This window comes from Astyanax mexicanus, chromosome 17 (assembly GCF_023375975.1).
Source record: "Astyanax mexicanus isolate ESR-SI-001 chromosome 17, AstMex3_surface, whole genome shotgun sequence".
NCBI classification, from domain to species: domain Eukaryota; kingdom Metazoa; phylum Chordata; class Actinopteri; order Characiformes; family Acestrorhamphidae; genus Astyanax; species Astyanax mexicanus.
Window position 1 is genome coordinate 23,498,777 of NC_064424.1, and position 21,629 is coordinate 23,520,405.

At 35.8% G+C, this 21,629-nt stretch overlaps 1 protein-coding gene across 1 annotated transcript; it reads left to right on the plus strand.

Annotated features, from left to right (window-relative positions):
* Positions 1–143: 143 nt before the first annotated feature.
* Positions 144–7,035, plus strand: f2rl1.2 (coagulation factor II (thrombin) receptor-like 1, tandem duplicate 2). Its single transcript, XM_007246992.4, has 2 exons — positions 144–405; positions 3,627–7,035. Exons 1-2 carry the CDS (start codon positions 336–338, stop codon positions 4,718–4,720), a joined length of 1,164 nt encoding a protein of 387 aa, XP_007247054.3. The 5' UTR covers positions 144–335; the 3' UTR covers positions 4,721–7,035.
* The last annotated feature ends 14,594 nt before the right edge of the window (positions 7,036–21,629 follow it).

The window sequence follows — 21,629 nt, forward strand, 5'->3', positions numbered from 1 at the left end:
TCTCTCTCTTTCTCTCACACACACACATTCTCTCTCTCCATCTATGGAAAGTATTTCATTTTTTTCGTCACTCGAAACCGGAGCGTCTGTAAGCGGAAACCAGCGTGAGAATGCGAGAGAGTGCCCGCGGGGCTGCGCATGCGTGACGTAACACAGGTGTTGGCCAACCTGCTGTCTTTAGCTCTTCCCCCGCGACTCGACTGCATTTGTCCTTCATTCACTGCGGAAAACGGCTCGCCTTTTTGTAGCTCCTCCAGTAATCGCGTTTCTCTCCCTTTAGAAATCTTTACTTCATTACTTTTACCAGAGCAGAATCTACCTGAGCTTTTCCCGCCATGTCTGGAGCTGTCGCGCGCCTCCTCCTGCTCCTCCTGGGCTGGGCTGGAGTCTCCACCGCAAATAAAGGTGAGTTCCGGGCTGTTGTTCTGTTGCTAGGCTAGGCTTCTTTTCACTTTAATCTCCAGAGGCTTCATAAAACAGGGTCTCTCTCTCTCTTTAAGCAGGTAACCTAACCCCCCGGTACGGCGGTTAAAGAGCCGCGGGGCTGTCGGACTATAAAACTATAAATCACACAGTTCTCAACTGTCTCACCTTTGGACCTTTAGTTTACTTTGCCTGGCTGGCAGAGAAACTCTGAGAAACTTTCGATAAAATAATAAGAAAAAACCCTGCTAAAATATTAGGTCTTCAAAACAAAAACATTCAATGAATTATTTTATAATTATAATAGAATATAAGCTGAAATCGTGTACACACTAAGATTTTTTGTTCCAGCAAAAATTATAAAGATTGTAAATATTACTATCAGCTAAATATGTTTCAAAAACTTGATGATCCAAAATTGTCTGTCTTTCAAATAAAAAAGTTATAATTAAAATATATATTATTTATTAGTACAGTGGCACAGAATACCGACCAATGTACTTTTTGCCTGGTTAAATGGTACAAATCCGTACTTCCTGCTGTTTGTAAAAAGACTTTGTACTTCAGAAGGAACAAATCTGACCCTGTAAAGACCAATATTATACATTTTTAAGGTACAATTATGAAAAATATGCCTTTTAGTACAAGAAAGTACTTATATTGTACCTCTGTTTCTTGGTGTGTATTGACTATTAAGTATAACATATATACATATAAATGTATGTATATAATACACTTAAATTTGTATGGAAATGTACAAAAAATCAACAAATATGTAGCCAGTCTTTAAGCTAAGTTTCACTAAAAATACATTTAACCTGGCAAAAACACATTTAACATGGATGTAATTTAGCTGGCTAACTCAGAACCTTTTCTTTGTGAGAAAAAACACCACCACCCCCTGACAAAATGTCTTCCGAATATATATGTAAAACTAATAACAATGTTTAACAGTACTAACCGAACACACCTGTCTTTCATTACCTGAGTACACCCAGGGGGGTTTTCAGTGTCCTATACATCCTTTAGTCAGGTGTGTTTACACTAGTGACACAATAGTGTTCAAGTAAATTTTTGTATCATTTTAACAGGTTTTTGGCTAAAATTCCACATAAAAAATATATATATAAAAAAGTATTCATAAATTACTTTAGAAAAACAGGACAAATGCTTTACAATTACTTACAATACATTTTAATTATTTTTTGGAAATGGTGCATATATATTCTATAAATGGGCATTCTTTTTTTTCATTTAAAATACATTTCGTGTACATTTATATTTGATTTCAAAGTGCATTTCATACAATAAACCAAAGTATTTGAAAATATATTTTCTATACTAATTTATTTAAAAAATATATGACGAAATCTTACATATATGTTAGTCATGTGTTAGCAAGTTTAAAAACATGTTTCATAGATAGAGATACGCGGTAATACACAGCAGTTTTAATATAAACTTATCTATATAATATATACTGTACTTTTAATGAAAATTACTGTAAAAACTTAAAATTAGTTTTTTTTTCAAGGTATTTCTATTGGTCTGTTTATCCAGAATTATTTACATAGTGTGCAGAGCAGCCATAGGGTTAAATTAACAGAGAAAACTACAAACAGACAAAAACATTCATTGGGAAGCAGCAGTCTTGTTTAAAAATATAAAAACATAATATACTTTGATCGTGTTCACACATTGCAAAAATATATTTGATAAATACGTTTCAATTTTATTTCCCATATGGGATGTAATGATTCTAGCTAAATCTAACTCCAACACTGGCTTTAACTTTTCTGCACAATCAAAATTGCTGCGTAAATAAACATTAAAGGTGTTAAATAAAATGGGTTTGGTTTGCCCATTCAGTGTTATTTACCGTGGCGATTATTCATTTATTTTTTGTTTTTATTGGGTATTTTCTAGTGATATGCATGTCAGAGAGGTACAGTGCATGTTGGACAAAACAAAAATGTATTATTTAATACAATTTTAGAATCACTATAACTCTTAAAAAGCTCTGAGGGTCCAGGTTTTATTTGTGTTGTAGTCATGGTGACTCCTGCGTAAGTTCACCATACTGGTTTCGCTGGAATGAACTGCAGTTTCACATCAGCTCATTCTGGATGGTTCTGTTTACATTACAAAGCCTAAGACTTTAAATTAAAATCTATAGAGCACCAAAAAAGCCTCACACGGATCATTATGTGGTGTTTTAAAAGTGTCCTGTCTGATTATGCTCACTCAGAGATGAATCATCCAGTTGTTCAAAGTCCATGATGCGCTTAGAACAGAGTATCGTGACGTCATGTTCTGTAATTTAACATGATACTGATGAATATCATCATGTTGTCCACATATACTGGTGGAAGTAATGTTGTAATGACATTCAAAAGAAAGAGCGAGTCATTGTTTGTAGAGCCAAATACCTTTTAATAAATACTTCTCCATTTCTGTTCAGAACAATAAACATTAGCAAACACAGTTTAGAAATGAACCATCCCGTAGAACACGCTGTTTTAGAGTCTGGACATGATTTTGAGGACTATTGTTAGACTTAAACTGAGTAATGCCTTGATAATCAAAAGAAACTTATTCTTATAAATCGACAAGTATTTTATTTGACATTTTAACAGGGTTATAAACATGCAAAGTCTGAGGTTAACTTTATAATGGTTTAATCTGTTAATTTGTGAATGCATCGAAAATATTTTTGAGGACGGGTGCAAATTTTAGAATAAATGACAAAGTTTTGTACGTTTGTAAGGAAATTATTTTAACCACAGAAAAAAATTACATAGCCTTTGTGTATTTTTGTCTTGCATTTCAAAGAAAAAGCAATTACAAAACATTTTTAATATTTTTAATATTCCAGCAGACAAACCAACAAAGCACAAAACATTGGCCTCAACAGTGCTACTCTAATCATGAATATATTTCAGCAGGGCTATTCTAGTCACACATTTATTTAGCTACCTAATTCAACAGTGCTCTTTTAGTCAAGAGTTTGCTTTAGTAAGTAGTGCCTTTTTTAATCATACATGTACCTCAGCAGTGCAAAATGTAAAATGTACACATTTAATGAACTCGACCCAACTATCCCTGCAAGGCAATTGTGGCAGAATCTTTTTGTTTGGCAAATATTCTGATTGTTTAAAACTAATATTAAATGATATTTATATCTCTATTATTTAATTCCACAGGGCGAATGATGATTGGTATTGAGGATCCCGACGGCACTGTCGCTATTGATGAAGTTGCAATGAACACTTTGAAGAGCAGCTTGACCACCGTCTTTCTACCCATCATCTACATTGTTGTGTTCGCTGTAGGGTTGCCCACAAATGCCATGGCAATATGGGTCTTGCTCTTCAGATCGAAGAAGGTCCACCCTGCTGCGATTTACATGGCTAACCTGGCATTGGCTGACCTGCTGTTTGTCATCTGGATCCCACTGAAAATCGTATACCACTTCAACGGCAACAACTGGACCTTCGGGGAACCGATGTGTAAGGTTCTCGTGGGCTTTTTTTACGGGAACATGTATTGCTCTGTGCTGTTCATCGCATGCTTGAGCGTCCAGAGGTACTGGGTGGTGGCTCATCCCCTCACACAGCAGAGGACGGACAACAGGCTGGCCATCGTTCTGTCTGTTCTCATCTGGGCCTTTATTTGGATTAGTAGCACACCGCTGTACCTGTACGAGCAGACGGCCAAGATCTCGGACCTGAACATCACCACTTGCCATGACGTGAAGGCCATCAGTCGGGAGAACTTCCAGACGGCGAACGCCTTCAAGGACTTGAAGGAGCCCTACTACTACTTCATGTTGATGGCGGGGCTGGCGTTCTTTGTGCCGTGTGTGATCATCATAGTTGCGTATGTCCTGATGCTGCGGAAGCTGGGGGACTCCACCATGGACGGGAGCAGTGCTGGCAAGACTCGTCGCAAGGCCATTTTCCTCATCATTACGGTTCTCGTCACTTTCCTGGTTTGCTTCGTACCCAGTAATGTGATGTCTGTAGTGCATTACTCTCTCATTGGAAAAGGGATAACCAACAGCGGGTACGCCTTCTACATCACCACGCTCTGTCTGGCCAGTCTCAACAGCTGTCTGGACCCCTTCATCTACTACTACGTGTCGGAGGAATTCAGGGAGCATGTAAAGAACACGCTCCTCTGCCGAAGCAGCCGGACGGTGGAGAGGATGAGGGTTTCCTTCAGCTCCATGAAGTATTCCCAGAAGAGCAAAATCTACACCTCCAGCTCTGGCCACACAGACAGCAGCACATGCTGAGAGCACATGTAAACCTCACTCACCTCACTGTGATCTTCTTGTTGGGTTATACTTGGACTTCTGGCTACTGTTCCATCGTGTCTCGGGAAACCCAAACCCAGACAGCTTCCTCTCTACTGATAAGTCTCTAAGTAAGTCCTACTGAGCCATATAGAGACTAAGACTGAGAGTATGTTCATGCCTATACTGGAATTATTCATTTACTAACCATTGTAGAGACTGTACTGGACTTCCTTCAGCAGCTCTTGAAGGACAGGGTCCCTTCAGTGTCAAATCTGGAAACAGCTAACATGGTGGCACACAAATGAGGAAGAGTTCCAAAGCTTAAGCAGCTTAATGCACTGAAACTTTCTGTTACAAGCTGAAAGCGAAGCTGAAAAGAGTTCTTTTGAGCCATAGAAGAGCCACTTTTGAAACTTTTTACCTGCAGACTTTTTACCAATTTAAAGGATTTTGTTCAGGTTTTTCATGCTTCCACACTTCTCCTAAAGAATGGATTGAAACTGGATTCTTTTTAGAGCAGTTGTTTTGCTGCTCTAGAATTCTGTTCCCAGCCAGCTTGCAACACATAGGAATAGAGCAATGATGTGGACTGTCTGGGAGTCCCAGTTTAAGAACCAGTTTGAGAACCACTGCTTGGTTCTTTAATATAATTGCACAATGAAACTTTTTTGGGGGATGTTATTTTTAAAAGTGTAAAACTGAGCTTGCCCATGACGTACAGTACAGGCCAAAAGTTTGGACACACCTTCTCCTTTTCAATGCAGTTTCTTTTTTTATGACTATTTGCATTGTAGATTCTCACTGAAGGCATCAAAACTATGAATGAACACATGTGGAGTTTTATGTACTTAACAAAAAAAAGTGAAATAACTGAAAAAACATGTTTTATATTCTAGTTTCTTCAAAATAGCCACCCTTTGCTCTGAGGAATGCTTTGCACACTCTTGGCATCATTCTCTCAATTAGCTTCAAGAGGTAGAGTCACCTGAAATGGTTTTCCAACAGTCTTGAAGGAGTTCCCAGAGGTGTTTAGCAGTTGTTGGCCCCTTTGCCTTCACTCTGCGGTCCAGCTCAACCCAAACCATTTGGATTGGGTTCAGGTCCGGTGACTGTGTAGGACAGGTCATTTTTTGCTAAGTACAGAACTCCACATGTGTTCATTCATAGTTTTGATGCCTTCAGTGAGAAAATAAAGAAAACCCATTGAATGAGAAGGTGTGTCCAAACATTTGGCCTGTACTGTATTCCACAAAGCAGGAGTTCTCAGATTATCCAGTTGGTATAATCCTGAGGGAAAGCCTCTCACGGTTGTGGGATATTCTTATTAGACATCCCAGAACTTTGGGTTTAAGTTATCTGACCAAATGTTTGTATAGAAAAGGGATATTTACACAGATTTATTTTTACCAGATGATTTGAGCTTAGTAAAGCTTGTCCAATGAGAACAGATACGCTTTAGCATCATGTTTTTCAGCGTACTGTTTAATTCCACTTTGTGAAATACCACCCTGGTACTGGTGTTTGTTTTCTATATAGATAAGTCTGTGAATATTTTCTGTTACTGAAGGACTGAATCAAACATTTGATTTGGCTTTGGTTTGTTCCAAACATGGACAAAGCACAGGATTTCTGTACTTGAATAATAGAAAAAATATTTTTGGTAAAATATGATATATGTGCTTGCCATTGTAAAGTACTTTTAAGCTATTACAGATCTTGTACAATATAATTTTTATTACCAGGTTCTATCACATGCATCATATCATGGAAGATGAATTTTGCTTACTTTTGTAAAATAAATTTTATACAAAAACTTCAAAACCTGCCATTCAATTCCTAGTTTCATTTTGAAAAAGCCAACAATTCACACCTTTTTTATAAGAAGTGTTTCAGCTTTCAGACTACTGTGGTCCTTGGCATTCAATCTGAACCAAGCTCATTTACATATGTATCAGTCTTAAAGAGGCTCTAAATTCTAAAACTTTTTTTTTTCATTAATAGCTGAAATATGTTCCTTTTGAAGTAATAATATTCATAACATACCAGGCCTGCATAAATTGTTTAAAAGGTTCAACTGTGCTTTAGGTGAGGAGGACGTATCCATGTACTTTGGTACGCAGACACTTACAATATGCAAATCAATCAATCATTCAATAATACCACCCCCTTGGTAACCTCCAACTGTCTGCATCTCACCGCTATCGGAGGCAGACTGATCAACCCAATCAGCTCTCCCTTCTGCCCTGCCCCTAAACCCATACATCACCCAGTGCCTTTCCCAAACTACTACTTCCTTCCTTTTTTTTTTTTTTTTTTTTTTTTAATAAAAAAGCATTTTTAAATTTGAGCTAAGGGGTGGATTCTGCTAAAATCAGGAGGTTTAATTGCCATCTAAAGGTTTAAAAAAAGGTGGAAATTCTTGTTTAGAAATGAATTAAGGGTTATTAAAATAAGTGGATGTGAGGGGAAGTCTAATTACACGAATAATGTTTGATAAATGCATTTTTAAGGAGGCAAGTGTGACCAGAGACTGAAGTAGATTTTGTTCCTTAATACAGCAAGTTTTTTTTTTTTTTTTGGAGCCCCCCCTTCATGGATGGTAAGTACCACTGTGGCCCATAACAGGCCCGTATTCCCATGTAACCAGGAGTAAAAAAAAAAATAAAAAGATTTGTATTTTTTTTATTTCTTATGGGAAATGATAAATGGACATAATTGAAAATTAAATAAAAGAAGAGCTTCAATATCTCATACTTTTGATTGCCCATTCCAGCCCCTTAGACCATCATACTACCACCACCATGTTTTACGTTCAGTATGATGTTCTTTTTCCGAAATAATGTTTTACACCAGATGTAACAGGACACACTTTTTGTCACGTCAGTCCAGAAAATAGTTCTGGGGATCAAGATGTTTTTTGTTTATTTTTTGCAAATGTGAGTTACAACCTCTAATAGTTTTCAGTGCCCGTTGCAGCTTGCAGTTTGCCTTTTTAAAACTATATTCACCATACGATTGTAGACACATAGACACATTTACTCTAATAGACTCTAATAGACACATTTTGTATTGGTTATACTGGTTAAACTATATATTACTGTTCTACTTTCACTCCAGAACGGAAAGTTTAACTTGGCCACCTTGGTTTCATTGTTCTATGAATAAGCATGTGTTTCCGACAGCTGGCAAATAGATTATTTCCTGTACATGACCACCATAAATTTTCCACAGAGTTCTTCACGTTCACAGTGAGGGTCATATAAGGTGGAGCTGGGTTTATGTAAGAGAAGTCAACCGATGAATTATTGTACTATGTTCTGGTCTATACTTCCCTCGGTTTATGGAGGAACTTTAAGTGCATATATGTATGTATATATATATATATATATATATAAATATAAATACACACATATATATATATATATTTATATTTATATATATATTTATATTTGTATATATATATATATATATATGTATATATATATATATATATATATATATATATATATATATATATATATATATATATATATATATATATATATATATATATATACAATGATGTGAAGGTGATGTGATATTTGAGTGTACCAAAGAACCAGCACAGTGCCATCAATCTGTAATCAACAATCAGCGATTAGTCTATCTTAGAAAAACTGTTAGCGTCTCCAGTCAAACACTGTGGCTAATCTGTTATTCTAGGCTTCATAATAAGAGTCATCTGTCCTCAGGTTAGGATGTAATAGTGAAACATTAAATAAATAACTTACATAGTGAAAGTAAGATTTGATTCAAATATGGGAATCTAAATTCTGTTATTTTTTCTATCTTAAATCAAGACATATTTTGTTAGATCTCTTTAAAATATCATCTGCCTGGTCTCCAATAACTTCTTTTGTAATTTTTTTGCGAATAAATATACTTTAAACTATTTAAAATTGGCCTATTTAACTAAAAGACATACAATAATTACAGATTCTGTCAGAGGCTGTTGTTCATTACAGGGTTCTGCCATCAGTTTGATGATTTTAAGCCAAGCAGAAAGGGCAGAAAACCACAGGCTACCATAGCCTTTCAGCATCAGTGTGTGATTTCTTTTGTAATGTTAATATTGGTGTCAGAATTAAATCGTATCACTTAAATTAAGAGCTATGTATCATGATATAATTTTGTTCAGTCCTGTTCCTTGCAGAAAGATGTTATAGCGAATTATTATAAATACACTGCCTATGTTGGCCAATGTTTCCCAACAATAAAATCTAAAGTTATGATGACTTAAACGCATTTCTGTTCCATTAACTCAGGGGTGTCCAAACTTTTTTTGTTGGGGGCCAGAAGAAGAAATATATTTGAAGTCCCGGGCCACACTCTGTAATACAACAAATAATGAAATATAGCACTTTAAATAATACTTTTTCCTGATTATTTCATTTACACACCATTTTACTTGACTTACTATCTTTATCTTTGACAGTGTTGTGTAAACTAAGATTTTTCAAATTGATGTTTAATTTCATGATGTCTCTTAATATTAAACTCCTTAATTACAGCAGCTTTTGGATTCTTTGGCCTGTTTTTCTGCGCTAGAAATGCGCACCCTCTCCACTTTTAGTCTCTTTTCCCCATTTTTCTGCGCTAGAAATGCGCACTCTCTCTGCTTTTAGACTCTTTGCCCCGTTTCTGACACCTAGCATTCAAACTTTGAATCTCACATTATAAAAACCTGCTTAACAGCGGCCCAACTTTCATTCTATTTCTAAAATACCTCGCGGGCCGCTCCAAAAAAGGAAACGGTCCGCAAATGGCCCGCGGGGCGTAGTTCGGACACCCCTGCATTAACTATTTCAAATTAACTATACAAAAATGACTTACTTTAATTATTTTAAAAAAATGCTACACATTGGTGAGATTCACCTAAAACACAAATGCATTACTTTGACATACCAGTCAATAGTTATATAGTTTAATAGTGGACACACCTTAAATTCAACTTTATACATCTTGGCTGGATTTTCTCAGTCAACTTTATGAGGTAGAGTCACCTAGAATGAATCCGTTAACAGCTGCGCTTGAATTTATTGCTTCTTAATGTGTTTGAGAGCATCAGTTGTAAAGTTGTGAAGAGGTAGAGTTACAGGTAGAGTCAATCTGAAAAATGTCAAGAAATGTAAAAGTATCTCAAATGCAGTTACAAAGACCACTGAAGACTTCTGATGAAACTGGCCCCTTATCAGGACTGTCCCAGGAAAGATCTATAACTTTTAAATTACTTAATAAACCTTGTGTTTTCCTTAATAGTCTGGATGACTTTAGTATTAATTTAGAATGTAGCATTAAAACATAAAAATGTAAAAAAAAAAAAGGGGGGGTGTCCAAACTTTTGACTGGTACTGTGTATATCAAACTGTAACTAAAGAGATATTTGTCCATGTATACATTTGTATATATGTGTTATCTTTAAAGGGTAGCTAAAACCCCTGTTTTTTTCTGACTTAGATCAACCTTAGCTCAAATGTGAAAAATGCTAAAATATGGAAGGAGTAGTTTGGGAGGAGCACTGGGTGATGTATGGGTTTAGAGCCATAGGAGAAGGGAGAGCTGACTGACATCCTTGTCTATAGCACAGTTCAACCTGTGAGCACTGTAAAGGCGAAAAAAAAAAAAACACAATTACCACATTTTTTTAAAGGTTAGGAAAGGTTTATAATATAATGTTAAGCAGGACTGGTATGTTTCATTACTTCAGAGAAACACATTTCAGATACATTCAGAACATTTCTTTTGGAATGGATAATATGTAAGTTATTTCATTGACTTGTGAACTGTAACAGATACTGAAATCAACTGAAGCCGCCAAGCTGAAACAAGACCAAACCGGAATGTTAGAGAAACTGTAGCAGCAGACTGCTGGAATGTTTTGTTCCCTGTGTTATGAGTCATGACACGACCGATTGAATGTGCAGTCCAGGTGACCTCACTGGATGACTGTTCGCTTGCCAAAGTGACACGTGCTGCGAAACCTGCAAAATAAACACAGTAAACTGTATAAACCTCTGAATGCATAACCAAAACCCCTCATTTACTAATGATTAATATTCCTGCTGACTCCGAGGATATAATCAACAAGTCAAGACCAGGCCTGCTTGTGTGGTTTTGAGATTGTGACACAATGCTATCTATTAAAGTGAACAGAATATGTGAGCACAGCTTAAACACAGCGGATACCTGCTTTTAGTCAAAGTGTCTAGATTACGGTGAGCGATATGGTTTTAGAAACAATGAAGTGTATTTAAAGTTACAGAACAACACCTACACATGGCTTGAAGAAAGACTTTGATTATTTTGAGGACTATTGATGGTCCTCTGCTGGCTGGTTGCAGTATGATGTGTAGCTCTGCGTATCACCATATGTTTTGAATGACACCAGACAGCCCGTTTTTCATCTAATTTCCCCCCTTTATACTGTATTCTTTACATCTACAGTGTCTAATTCCGAAAAGATTAGAAGGTTTAATAATTATTTGTTAGTATGCCCTTGTGGCCTTCTCTATGTAGGAAAAACAATAACGACAATTAAAGACAAGGATTTGTGAACATAAATGTACAATCAGAAAAAAAAAAAAGATGAAAAATCCCCAGTAGCTAGACATTTTAATAATGCTGGACATGATGCTAACTCTTTGCGTTTCATGGGTTTAGAAATGGTAAAATCTTCACCTAGAGGTGGGAATCGGGAGCAGCGTCTCCTACAGAGAGAGGCTTGGTACATTTTTAAACTAAATACAGTAAATCCAAAAGGCATGAATGATGATTTTTCTTTGAGTTGTTTTCTTTAATTTATTTTTTGTTTTTGATGTGCATGTGGATTTTTAAGATACTGTTATTGTGTTGAATTGATTTTGAGTAGGACATATTTTCATAAGATTGTGATCATTATTATTGTTTTTGAAGCATTTTGGTTTTTCAATAATTGTTTTTGATATTTTCTTTTCCCATTTCTGCACATCATTGATGTTTGTACATTTATTATATATTGTTTTTGTAAAATAACATATAATACTATGGACTCTGTTATGACGTAGCTAAATGGGGCGGGGTGTACACACCTGGTTGATCCATTTAGCAGCGAGTCCGGTGTTTGGTGAGCACGCTGAGGACGGCCTAAGGGCCGAAACGTTCGTGTTTTATCTGTGAGTCAAATAAATACATTGGATATTATACGAGTGCTGTCCGATCCTCTTCAATTTAAGGTTTAATAGTGCTAATTTCATTTCTCTCAGAAAATCAAATTTTTAAAGCTTTATTCAGCTACTGTATATCGTAAGAAGGTGGGTTTACATTTAGAAATAAAGTGATTGGCAGCCTGGGCTAGAAGAGAACAGCCGTCTGGAGGACCTGCATGATGCTGCTTCTGTTCACTACCTGGAGTAGCTGAGTTGAAGTGGAATTGATTGGAAAAGAGCTGCACTTGTGTGGTTGAAAAGTTACAATTACTTGGACAAACTGAAAAAAATCCAAGAGAAATTCTGTGTTGTTTTTATAAACTATAAACTCAATGAAGGTGGTCTGAGACACACTTGATCTAGAAGAAATAGGTGGGTGTAACAAATGCGTAGACAAATCTGGTTCTGCATCTATTCTTTAAAGCTTTGGTTTCAGACATTTTTGCAGTTGCAGTTTCATTTCTGTAGAACAGTAGAAAATACTATTTACAGTTATTGATCTAGAACAGGGGTGTCCAAACTTTATTTGTTGGGGGCCAGAAGGAGAAATATATTTGAAGTCACGGGCAACACTCCGTGATAAAACAAATAATGAAATATACCACTTTAAATAATACTTTTTTTCTGATTATTTCATTTACACACCATTTTACTTGACTTACTATCTTTATCTTTGACAGTGTTGTGTAAACTAAGATTTTTCAAATTGATGTTTAATTTCATGATGTCTCTTAATATTAAACTCCTTAATTACAGCAGCTTTTGGATTCTTTGGCCCATTTTTCTGCGCTACAATTTCACCCTCTCCGCTTTTAGTCTCTTTGGCCTGTTTTTCTGGGCTAGAAATGCGCACCCTCTCCGCTTTAAGACCCTTTGGCCCATTTTTCTGCGCTAGAAATGCGCACCCTCTCCGCTTTAAGAATCTTTGGCCCATTTTTCTGCGCTAGAAATACGCACTCTCTCCGCTTTTAGACTCTTTGGCCCGTTTTTCTGCGCTAGAAATGCGCACCCTCTCCGCTTTTAGTCTCTTTGGTCTCTTTTTCTGCGCTAGAAATGCGCACCCTCTCCGGCTCTTTGGCCCGTTTCTGACACCTAGCGTTCAAACTTTGAATCTCACATTATAAAAACCTGCTTAACAGCGGGCCAACTTTCATTCTATTTCTAAAATACCTCGCGGGCCACTCTAAAAGGGAAACGGGCCACGGGCCCTAGTTTGGACACCCTTGATCTAGAAATTCAATCAGCACCATGTTATTCATCTTTTCATACCCGTTACCTTAAAGCAGTAACGGTGGTGCTAATTTTTTGGTTGACCCACACAATTTTCTGTCTATTTTAGAGATTCTGTGAGCATACTAATATAATGTTGCTTCTTTGCAGAGGTGGAAAGTAACAAATTACATTTACTCACATTACTGTAACTGAGTAGATCTTATGAGTAATTTGTCATTTTTAAGTAGTTTTTAAAATAGGTCATTTTACTTTTACTCAGGTTCATTTTGACACAAGTAATTTACTTCGCTACTTTGGAAAACTCCCTGTGAGTAAAAAATGAAATGCTGTTGAAAAAAAAAATTCATGAAATAAAAAAAAAAATGAGTTTTGTTCTCCATGGCAGCGCAGCTGAACTTTTCCCAGCAGTGTTTATTAGGGTTAGCGGGAGAGACTGGTGTCTGTGTGCATGGCTTGGGGGAACCAGTGTTCTGTCGAGTTATGCTACCCATCGATATGGGCTTCTTTTTTACAGCACTGCGCATGTGCCGACCAACATTCTTTTTTTTTTTGTTTTCATTTTTTTCATGATAATTCCTTAAGTTTTTATTGTGAACAGTAAACCATCTGCTTGGATGTTAAAAAAACAAACAAAAAAAAAACATGTAAATAACAGTTAAAGCATAGCAATGGCAAGTTAAAAAATAATAATGAACTGTAAAACTGTATATAGTCACCTATATGAACATAACTTTTTAACAAGAAAAATGCATCATTGATCATTAAAATGGATCATTAAAACCTATGCCACTTGTTTTATGCGGTGGTCTAAACAAATACTGCCTGAAAGGTCCAAATTATTATTTGGAATAATAATTCATTAAAAAGATTGAATTTATGATTTGTACTTTTTTACATAAAATAAATAAAAGTAACTATGTAACTTTTACTCAAAGTTCATTTTAAATTGAGTACTTTTTTACTTTCGCTCAAGTAAATTTTCAGATGGTTACTTTTCCTTTTACTTGAGAAGAATTTAATCAAAGTAAAGGTACTTTTACTTAATTACATTTTTTCAGTACTTTTTCCACCTCTGCTTCTTTGTAAAGAGTTTAGTTTGAGAGCTCAGAGTTTAGTGTGTCTGAGTCATTTTCCTGTTCAGTTAAAGCTTGGGTCAATGCTTAACCAATGCCACAAAGTTGTGGTTACTGTTTCATTAATTGCACCCGATCAACAGAAAGTTCACAGGAAAAGTTCAGCCCATGCAAAATGTCTGTGCTGTTGCTGATACTGCTGAGCTATTAAAATAGACACAAGTATGTAGCATAGTGCAGCTGAAACCATAGTACTAGCCATGTTGAAGCCATGTTGAGTTCATTTAATGTTTATAGATAACAGGAAGTCATACAGTATCAGTTTACAGTATTTAACCTTCTCAAAATGTGACCATGTGATGTTAAACCAATGGTAAAATACTAAAATATGTACACACATATTTTACAGTTGATTTGACATAACTAGGTCACATTTTGAGAAAGTCTTAACAGGCCAGGATTTTTGTACATGTTCTGCTTGACATAACACCACTCAATCTTGAGGATTTCTTTTCAAGCATTACATAAAAAGCTTTCATGTTTGATAAGGGACATTACTGAAAAGCATAATTGTAAAGGTAATAGAAAATACAAAAATAAAAAAGTAATACTAAAACATTAAAGTAAATCTGCTGTCTCTATCACCTGTAGCCTGTATACAGGACAAGGCATTTTAAGGGGTTAAACCGATGTATTTATTACTTTTTTTGTACTTTTGTACATTTTGGTCCCTAAAGTGTAGCTCAGTGCTGAAGATGGACATGTAAGAACAGTGGTATTGTGCTTCAATCTTGGTCAAATATAATTGTATAAAAGTTTAGTAAAATTAAAGGGAAGTTTAGTAAGTTGTAGTTAATGTTGTTTATCATATATGAACGTTTGAACTGCACTGAACTTAAGAGCTTCACAAGTTCAAGTCACATAAAGAGTAGAGCATTTCTCTCACAACCCTGACTAGGGACTAGGGACAACCCCGCAGGACACACATTGGTAAACCCTTTAAGGTCCTCATCAAGAAAAATTGAAATTAAATATTATTTTTATTTGTTAGGTGTTTATTTATAACATTACAAAATATTACCTTTTTGTACCATTTTTCTTCATAAAAATCCTAGGTTAAAATATATTTTTAAACCAAATGTTTGACTTACAATTACCACAAATACATAATAAAAATAATAATAATAATAGCAACAACAATGTGTTTGTTCTATATCTAAATCTGTAATATGCTGAAAATGAATTTATATAAGAAAGGTTTGAGGTTGAAGTTTTTGGCTATTGGGAAACTTTAATACTTTAATGAAAACCCAAACTATTATAGGTAGCTCAAGAAAATGCTGCTTATGGACAAGCAGTTTGTGCACCTGTGAAAGAATTATTTTGATATCAGGATGTACTTTCAAGATATGACCATTCGTGTGGGACAAAAAACAGGCGATTTAAATTTTTTTTTTTTTAATTATCAAAATGTGTAATCAATAAAAGTTTTTTTTTTTAGTGAAAATCAATTGGTCCATTTTGGGGCCCAAATACCACTTTCACAAGAGCCATTAACCACCAGGGTACTGTGTGTTTTTTAAAAAAAAATTATATATTAAGCTGAACAGAGGACCTTCAAAATAGGCTAAGAGGTTAAGAACCCCTTATGTACAGTATTGTACAAAGATTTTAGGCACCTGTGGGAATTTTAAGTAACGAAAAAGTTTCTTATCTGGGCAGTAAGTGTTAGCTCAGTGAAACACTAGAATTACAGCATAAATACAAACAGCAATTTTACAAAAAGCTCCTCCTTTTCTCCCAATTTATCTTCATCTAAGTTTAATAGAGTTATTTGTAGTTCTCATCATCATATCAACACCTGGTTTGGTAAATTTTGGTAAATGTGGTAAATCAGGTGAGCTGCTGACGGAACTGAACATAATATACACATGCTGGCTGAGGAACTACACTTTGTTCTTCAGCTTGACTCACAGGAAATAACATACTTTAGTTAAAAATGAGAATTGTTTTGTTACGTTCTACTGTATGTATGTTTATTTGCACCTGTTCAAATCATATGTGGTGCTTTTTTCACAGGTAAAAAACACTCATATTGTTGAGATGAATGAATTAGAGTAATTTGCTTTGGTGCCTAAAACTTTTGCACAGTATTGTATATGTAGACCAATGACAGTGCAACATCTCTAATAAGTAAAGGTATTACATATATATCACCTCTGCTCTCTGCTGCAGAGCTAGGAGTGTTGAGGGCCTTGCTAGAGGGCTTAGCAGTGGCAGTTAAGTGAACCAGACTTTAGTTAAAGTCATTCCTCAAATGTTTCTGTTCAAGCTTGGGTCAATGCTCCACCAATGCTTCACAGTTTTGGTTACTGCTTTATTTATTGCAGCTGAAAGAATGAAATCAAGCTTTAGTTCACTTAAAACTGCAGTATTGGTGCAGCTCGTGCTTTGCAGACTGATCACATTTGGGGGAAAAAGGAAAAAGAAGTGCATATTTTGGGGTGAATTATTGCTTTAAGAAAAAATGTAGTTATTTAAATTGGAATTTACTGTTTGTGTGTTTTAACAGATTTACTGAATAGAAACTAGAAATACGAAGGTCGTCTGCTTTGTTCTTTGTTTCTGTTCTGACAGAAAACATTGTCTCCTGTCACTGATCTAATTCATACTTTCCATTCTCCTTACTTGGAACATATCCAGACCAGTCTAACCAGACTGGTGAGCTGTAGAGGCACAGAGTGAACTTTCCCCCAAACAACAGCTAAGCTTTGTCCTGTACAACATGTAATTATTAAAAGGTGTTAAATTTATATGTACAGTGACATGCAAAAGTCTGGGAACCTGTGGGGAATATATATATATATATATATATATATATATATATATATATATATATATATATATATATATACAATACCAAAAATATAAGCATTAGAGACACTTGGAATCAGCAATCAGGCCCGTTGCAACAAGGCAAGCAAACCAATCAATTGTCTTGTGGTTGTCTGGGGCCCCAATAATAAAAAGTCCACAATTATTATAATGCTGTACATTAGCATCAAAATTTTAATATACTGAACAGTCCATATTGTCACTGTCAAAAGAAAAACAAGTATCTCCATTATTGTCGATTTTTAGGGAACAGACAAACTGTCCCTTACACTGTACCAAAATTTACTGATGAACAGACCAAATAAACTCTTTTTACATTGACTTCCATTGAAAGCTGTTTTGGAGATACTTGTTTCTCATTGGACAGCGACAATAAATGCTATATTGAAAAGTTCACTGTAACTATAGTGAAAAAATACTATACACGACAGTTCACTGTTACTTTACTAGTGCATCTCAAAAAATTAAAATATCATTGAAAAGTTACTTTATTTCCGTAATTCAGTTCACAAAATGTGAAACACAGAGTGGTCTATTTTAAGCGTTTACTACTTTAATTGTTGATGATAATGGCTTACAGCCAAAATCTCAGAAAATTTGAATATTATATAAGACCAATCGGTACTTTCGACAGTGTGGGCAGTGTGTCTTGCTGGAAAATGAAATCTGCATCTCTATAAAAGTTGTCAGCAAAGGGAAGCATGAAGTGCTTGTTGAGGAAAACACTGCTCTGACTTTTGACTTGATATTATAACACAGTGGATCAACACCAGCACATGACATGTCTCTCTAAACCATCACTGATCATCAGTAAATTTTGCATTTCATTTGTTAATCAAGGGAGCAGAGTCTGGAGGAAGAGTGGAGAGGCACACAGTCCAAGCTGCTTGAGGCCTAGAGTGAAGTTTCTACAATCAGTGATGGTTTGGAGATCTTACTGGACACTTGGAAAAGCCCCCTGTTACAATGTTATATATAATTGATGGTATATAGTGAACCTAATGCTGAAATTGAGTCTGATGAGTTTTAGAGTTTTACAGCCTCGAGGCCGGATGTGAGTACAGTAACATTTGCACCTCTTTCTGTGAGCGTGTGCAAATATGTAGGGCTAGTCATTTCTGTCACAAATACTTTATGTCACGTGCTTTGCTACAGAGCTATTTTAGGATCATGTTTCTGATGCTCTCTCTCTGTCATTTCTTGCTCTCTTTTACACACACACACACACACACTCATACTCTTCAGATATCAAATAAATAGTAAACAAACAAACACACACACACAGAGTAATAATATCTGCACTGTTTTTCCACGATAACAGTAGAACACATGTGTCAAACACAAGGCCCGCGGGCCAAATGTGGCCCGCCACGTCTTTTTATGTGGCCCGCGAGAGCTTGTAAGATCTTAGTGTCTATAATAAATAAGTCAGAAGCGTTCTTTGACCAAAAAATACATTTCCCACAATGCTTGTCGATTGTATTACCCGCAAAGTTACGGCTTACTGCCACTACACGGCAGTGTAGTCATTGATGTGGAAACCCTGCCGGAGGGAAGGTGTAACTTCGCGGGTGGAATTGAGACATATAAATGTTTATCCCATAATATCCAGAAAAAGAGAAGTTGATGCAGACGGACGGCTGTGCTTCAAGGCGAAAGACCGGTATGCCTTTTGTGTTACGAAGAGTGTTACTGACCAAAATAAACGCTTTTTAGAAGAGATATAAATTATGTGTAAATATTTATAAGACAATAGCTGATAAAATCTGTTTTAATGAGGTTAATAAACATCACTGGGACAGCGCTAGTCGCAGTTTCACCACAGCAAAGGACGAGGAGGTGAATCACTTATCTAACCAGCCTTTACTGATTTCTTCAACAGTCTAACCTTACAGCCGTGGTGTGTTCACTAAACTCCGTAGTTATAAACATCCTGAGGTTAGCAGCGCGCTAACTGACCTGTTTATAATGTAATCCGAGCAGTGACTCCGGGACGCTGCTCTAAACTGCTGCTGTTAGCTGCTTGGGCTGAAATATGAACTGTAGAGAGCTGTATTATCCGGTTAGTGGGGTTATTTTATTTCATACACAGAAGAACTTAAAATTTTAAAAACGCTCCAGACTGGCTCAGCTGAGTCCTGTAGCCCGTGGCTGGGCTGTAGCTCTGACTCAGTAAAGACTGTGGGCTTGTGCTGCTGCAGCTCCCACTAGTGGTTGGATGAGGAACTGCTAAATCTGTCACAGCTCACAATTTTTGATTTTATATTTATTAAGCCTCTTTTCAGTATCAAACGTTTTGATCAAAGTTAATATAACTTGTATTTTATGTCATTTCTATTCACTTGTATAGTTTGGTTCTTGATTGATGGAGTTTTTGGATTTCATAACAGGATTTATGTTAATAGAGCAACAAGCAAACATTTTTTCCATGCAACTGTAATATTTGATTGAATAAATAGTATATTGAGAGTTATTTAACATTAAGGAGTAATTACATTCATTTACATATATTACATTTGGTTACGTTTTCTTATATTTATAAGTTACATCTGGCCCTCGGAGGACAGCCAATATGCCAATGTGGCCCTCGGCCAAAATGAGTTTGACACCCCTGCAGTAGAAGATAGTACAGAAGATCAAAATGCTCACAGGGATTCCAAACCTTTTGCTTCTCATGGCCCCCTAACCCACTAGACTTTCCACTGCCGCCTGGAGAATTTTATTTGCCATTATTTGTTCCTGTGCACGTAAAGCCTTGTGCTAAGAACTTACTGCTGTAATTTCTTTTCATTTAGAGTTATGCTAGCATTTTCAGTCAAAAATACAGTGGCTGCTTCACTTGTAGACGGTCCATATATTTTAAATTATATTGCAAAATAGTAAAAAAAAAAATAATAATAATAATAATAATAATAATAATAATAATAATAATAATAATTTGGGCTAGAGATGTTTTCCATGTTTAAAAAATCGGGCGATCACGTATTTTTCAAAGGATCGTAATCGGGTGGAAAAAAATCCGGATCACTTATTAATGAAAAATGTAACTTTATTTTGTTACTCTGTAACGCTGTCGAATCTGCTGCACGCGCGCACTGCACTGAGAAGGCTCGCGCTTGATGAAGGCTCTTTTGCGCTCTCTGTCTCACACACACTTTGATCTTTCCCTCTCTCTCTCTCTTTCTCTCTCTCTCTCTCTCTCTCTCTCTCTCTCTCTCTTTCTCTCTCACACACACACAAACACACAAACACACGCTCGCTCGCTCGCGCACGCACTCACGCACACAACGTTTGCTTCATTAAACTTCTCCTAAAAATATTCTATATCCTATTCTCAAAACCTATACCCCCCCCAAAAAAAATTATTAAACAGCATTTAAAAAAAAAAAAAAAAAATATATATATATATATATATATATATATATATATATATATATATATATATATATATATATATATATTAATTATGATTAATCTCAGAGTTGTTGTTGTGGGACATTTTTTTTTGTTAGTTTATTTAAGAAAAAGATGCAGATTTAAATGGAAATCATTTATATGGCTGTATAATATGCTGTGATTAAAATTGGCGGGTTTGATATTGGTGTTTTAATAATAATTAAAAATTAATAAAAAAAAAATATTAAGGGAAAACTTAGCCATATTCTTTTTTTACTGCATCGCTAAAGTATCGGTATCGGCATTTACTCATAAACAAATTACTTTGACCAAATTTTAATTTAATCGGGACATCCCTTATTTGGGTCAAAGGCCCCCCTTGCAGCACAGCCCACTGCTTTAGCACAATATGGTTAATTCAAACACACACATTATCTCTGCCCTCACACTCTCTGAGCTCTTTGATGTTGACTGTCTGCTGTTCAGGTGGTGTTTTGTCAGTTTCTGTGTTGTGGGTGGTGTGGTGGCTGTGTGTATGTGTGTGTATGTGTCATTATAAGAGCGTGCAGGGTGTGCGGGAACTGGTCAGACCAGTTCTTCCAGCACTGTGTGAAAAACGAAACAGCCGTAACCTGTAGTCTCTGAACCTATTTTGACCTAGTTGCTTTATGCATGTTGAGTATGCAAGTGTGAACGCACCCAAAACCCATTTAAACAGAAAAAAATCACACCTCTCAGATCACTGCAGTTTAATGTTTTCTGAGCCACATTTGAGCCACATATTATGGCAGTGTAAACATTATCACTTAATAATCCAGTGCAAAACATTTTAGCAGTGATTTTAGTCTGAGTATCTTTTGTAATGGACTTTTCTCAGATTTATCAGTCTGTGCATGCATGACAACAGAAGTATTTAACACAGCACTCACAAGATAGCGACAAAACATGAAGGATTAAAATAATATACACCTTCTAGCTGATTTAGTTTGTTTAAGAAATGTTTGATTTTACGTTATGTTAATGTCTCATCTCATTCTGTAAGATTATTGGCTGGTTGCATAGCAAAAACCTACTCATGTGAAATTT

Coding starts and splice junctions, on each gene's coding strand:
- f2rl1.2 (XM_007246992.4), top strand. CDS start 336: ATGTCTGGAGCTGTCGCGCGCCTCCTCCTGCTCCTCCTGGGCTGGGCT. Junction 406..3,626: donor AGTCTCCACCGCAAATAAAG/GTGAGTTCCGGG, acceptor TTAATTCCACAG/GGCGAATGATGATTGGTATT.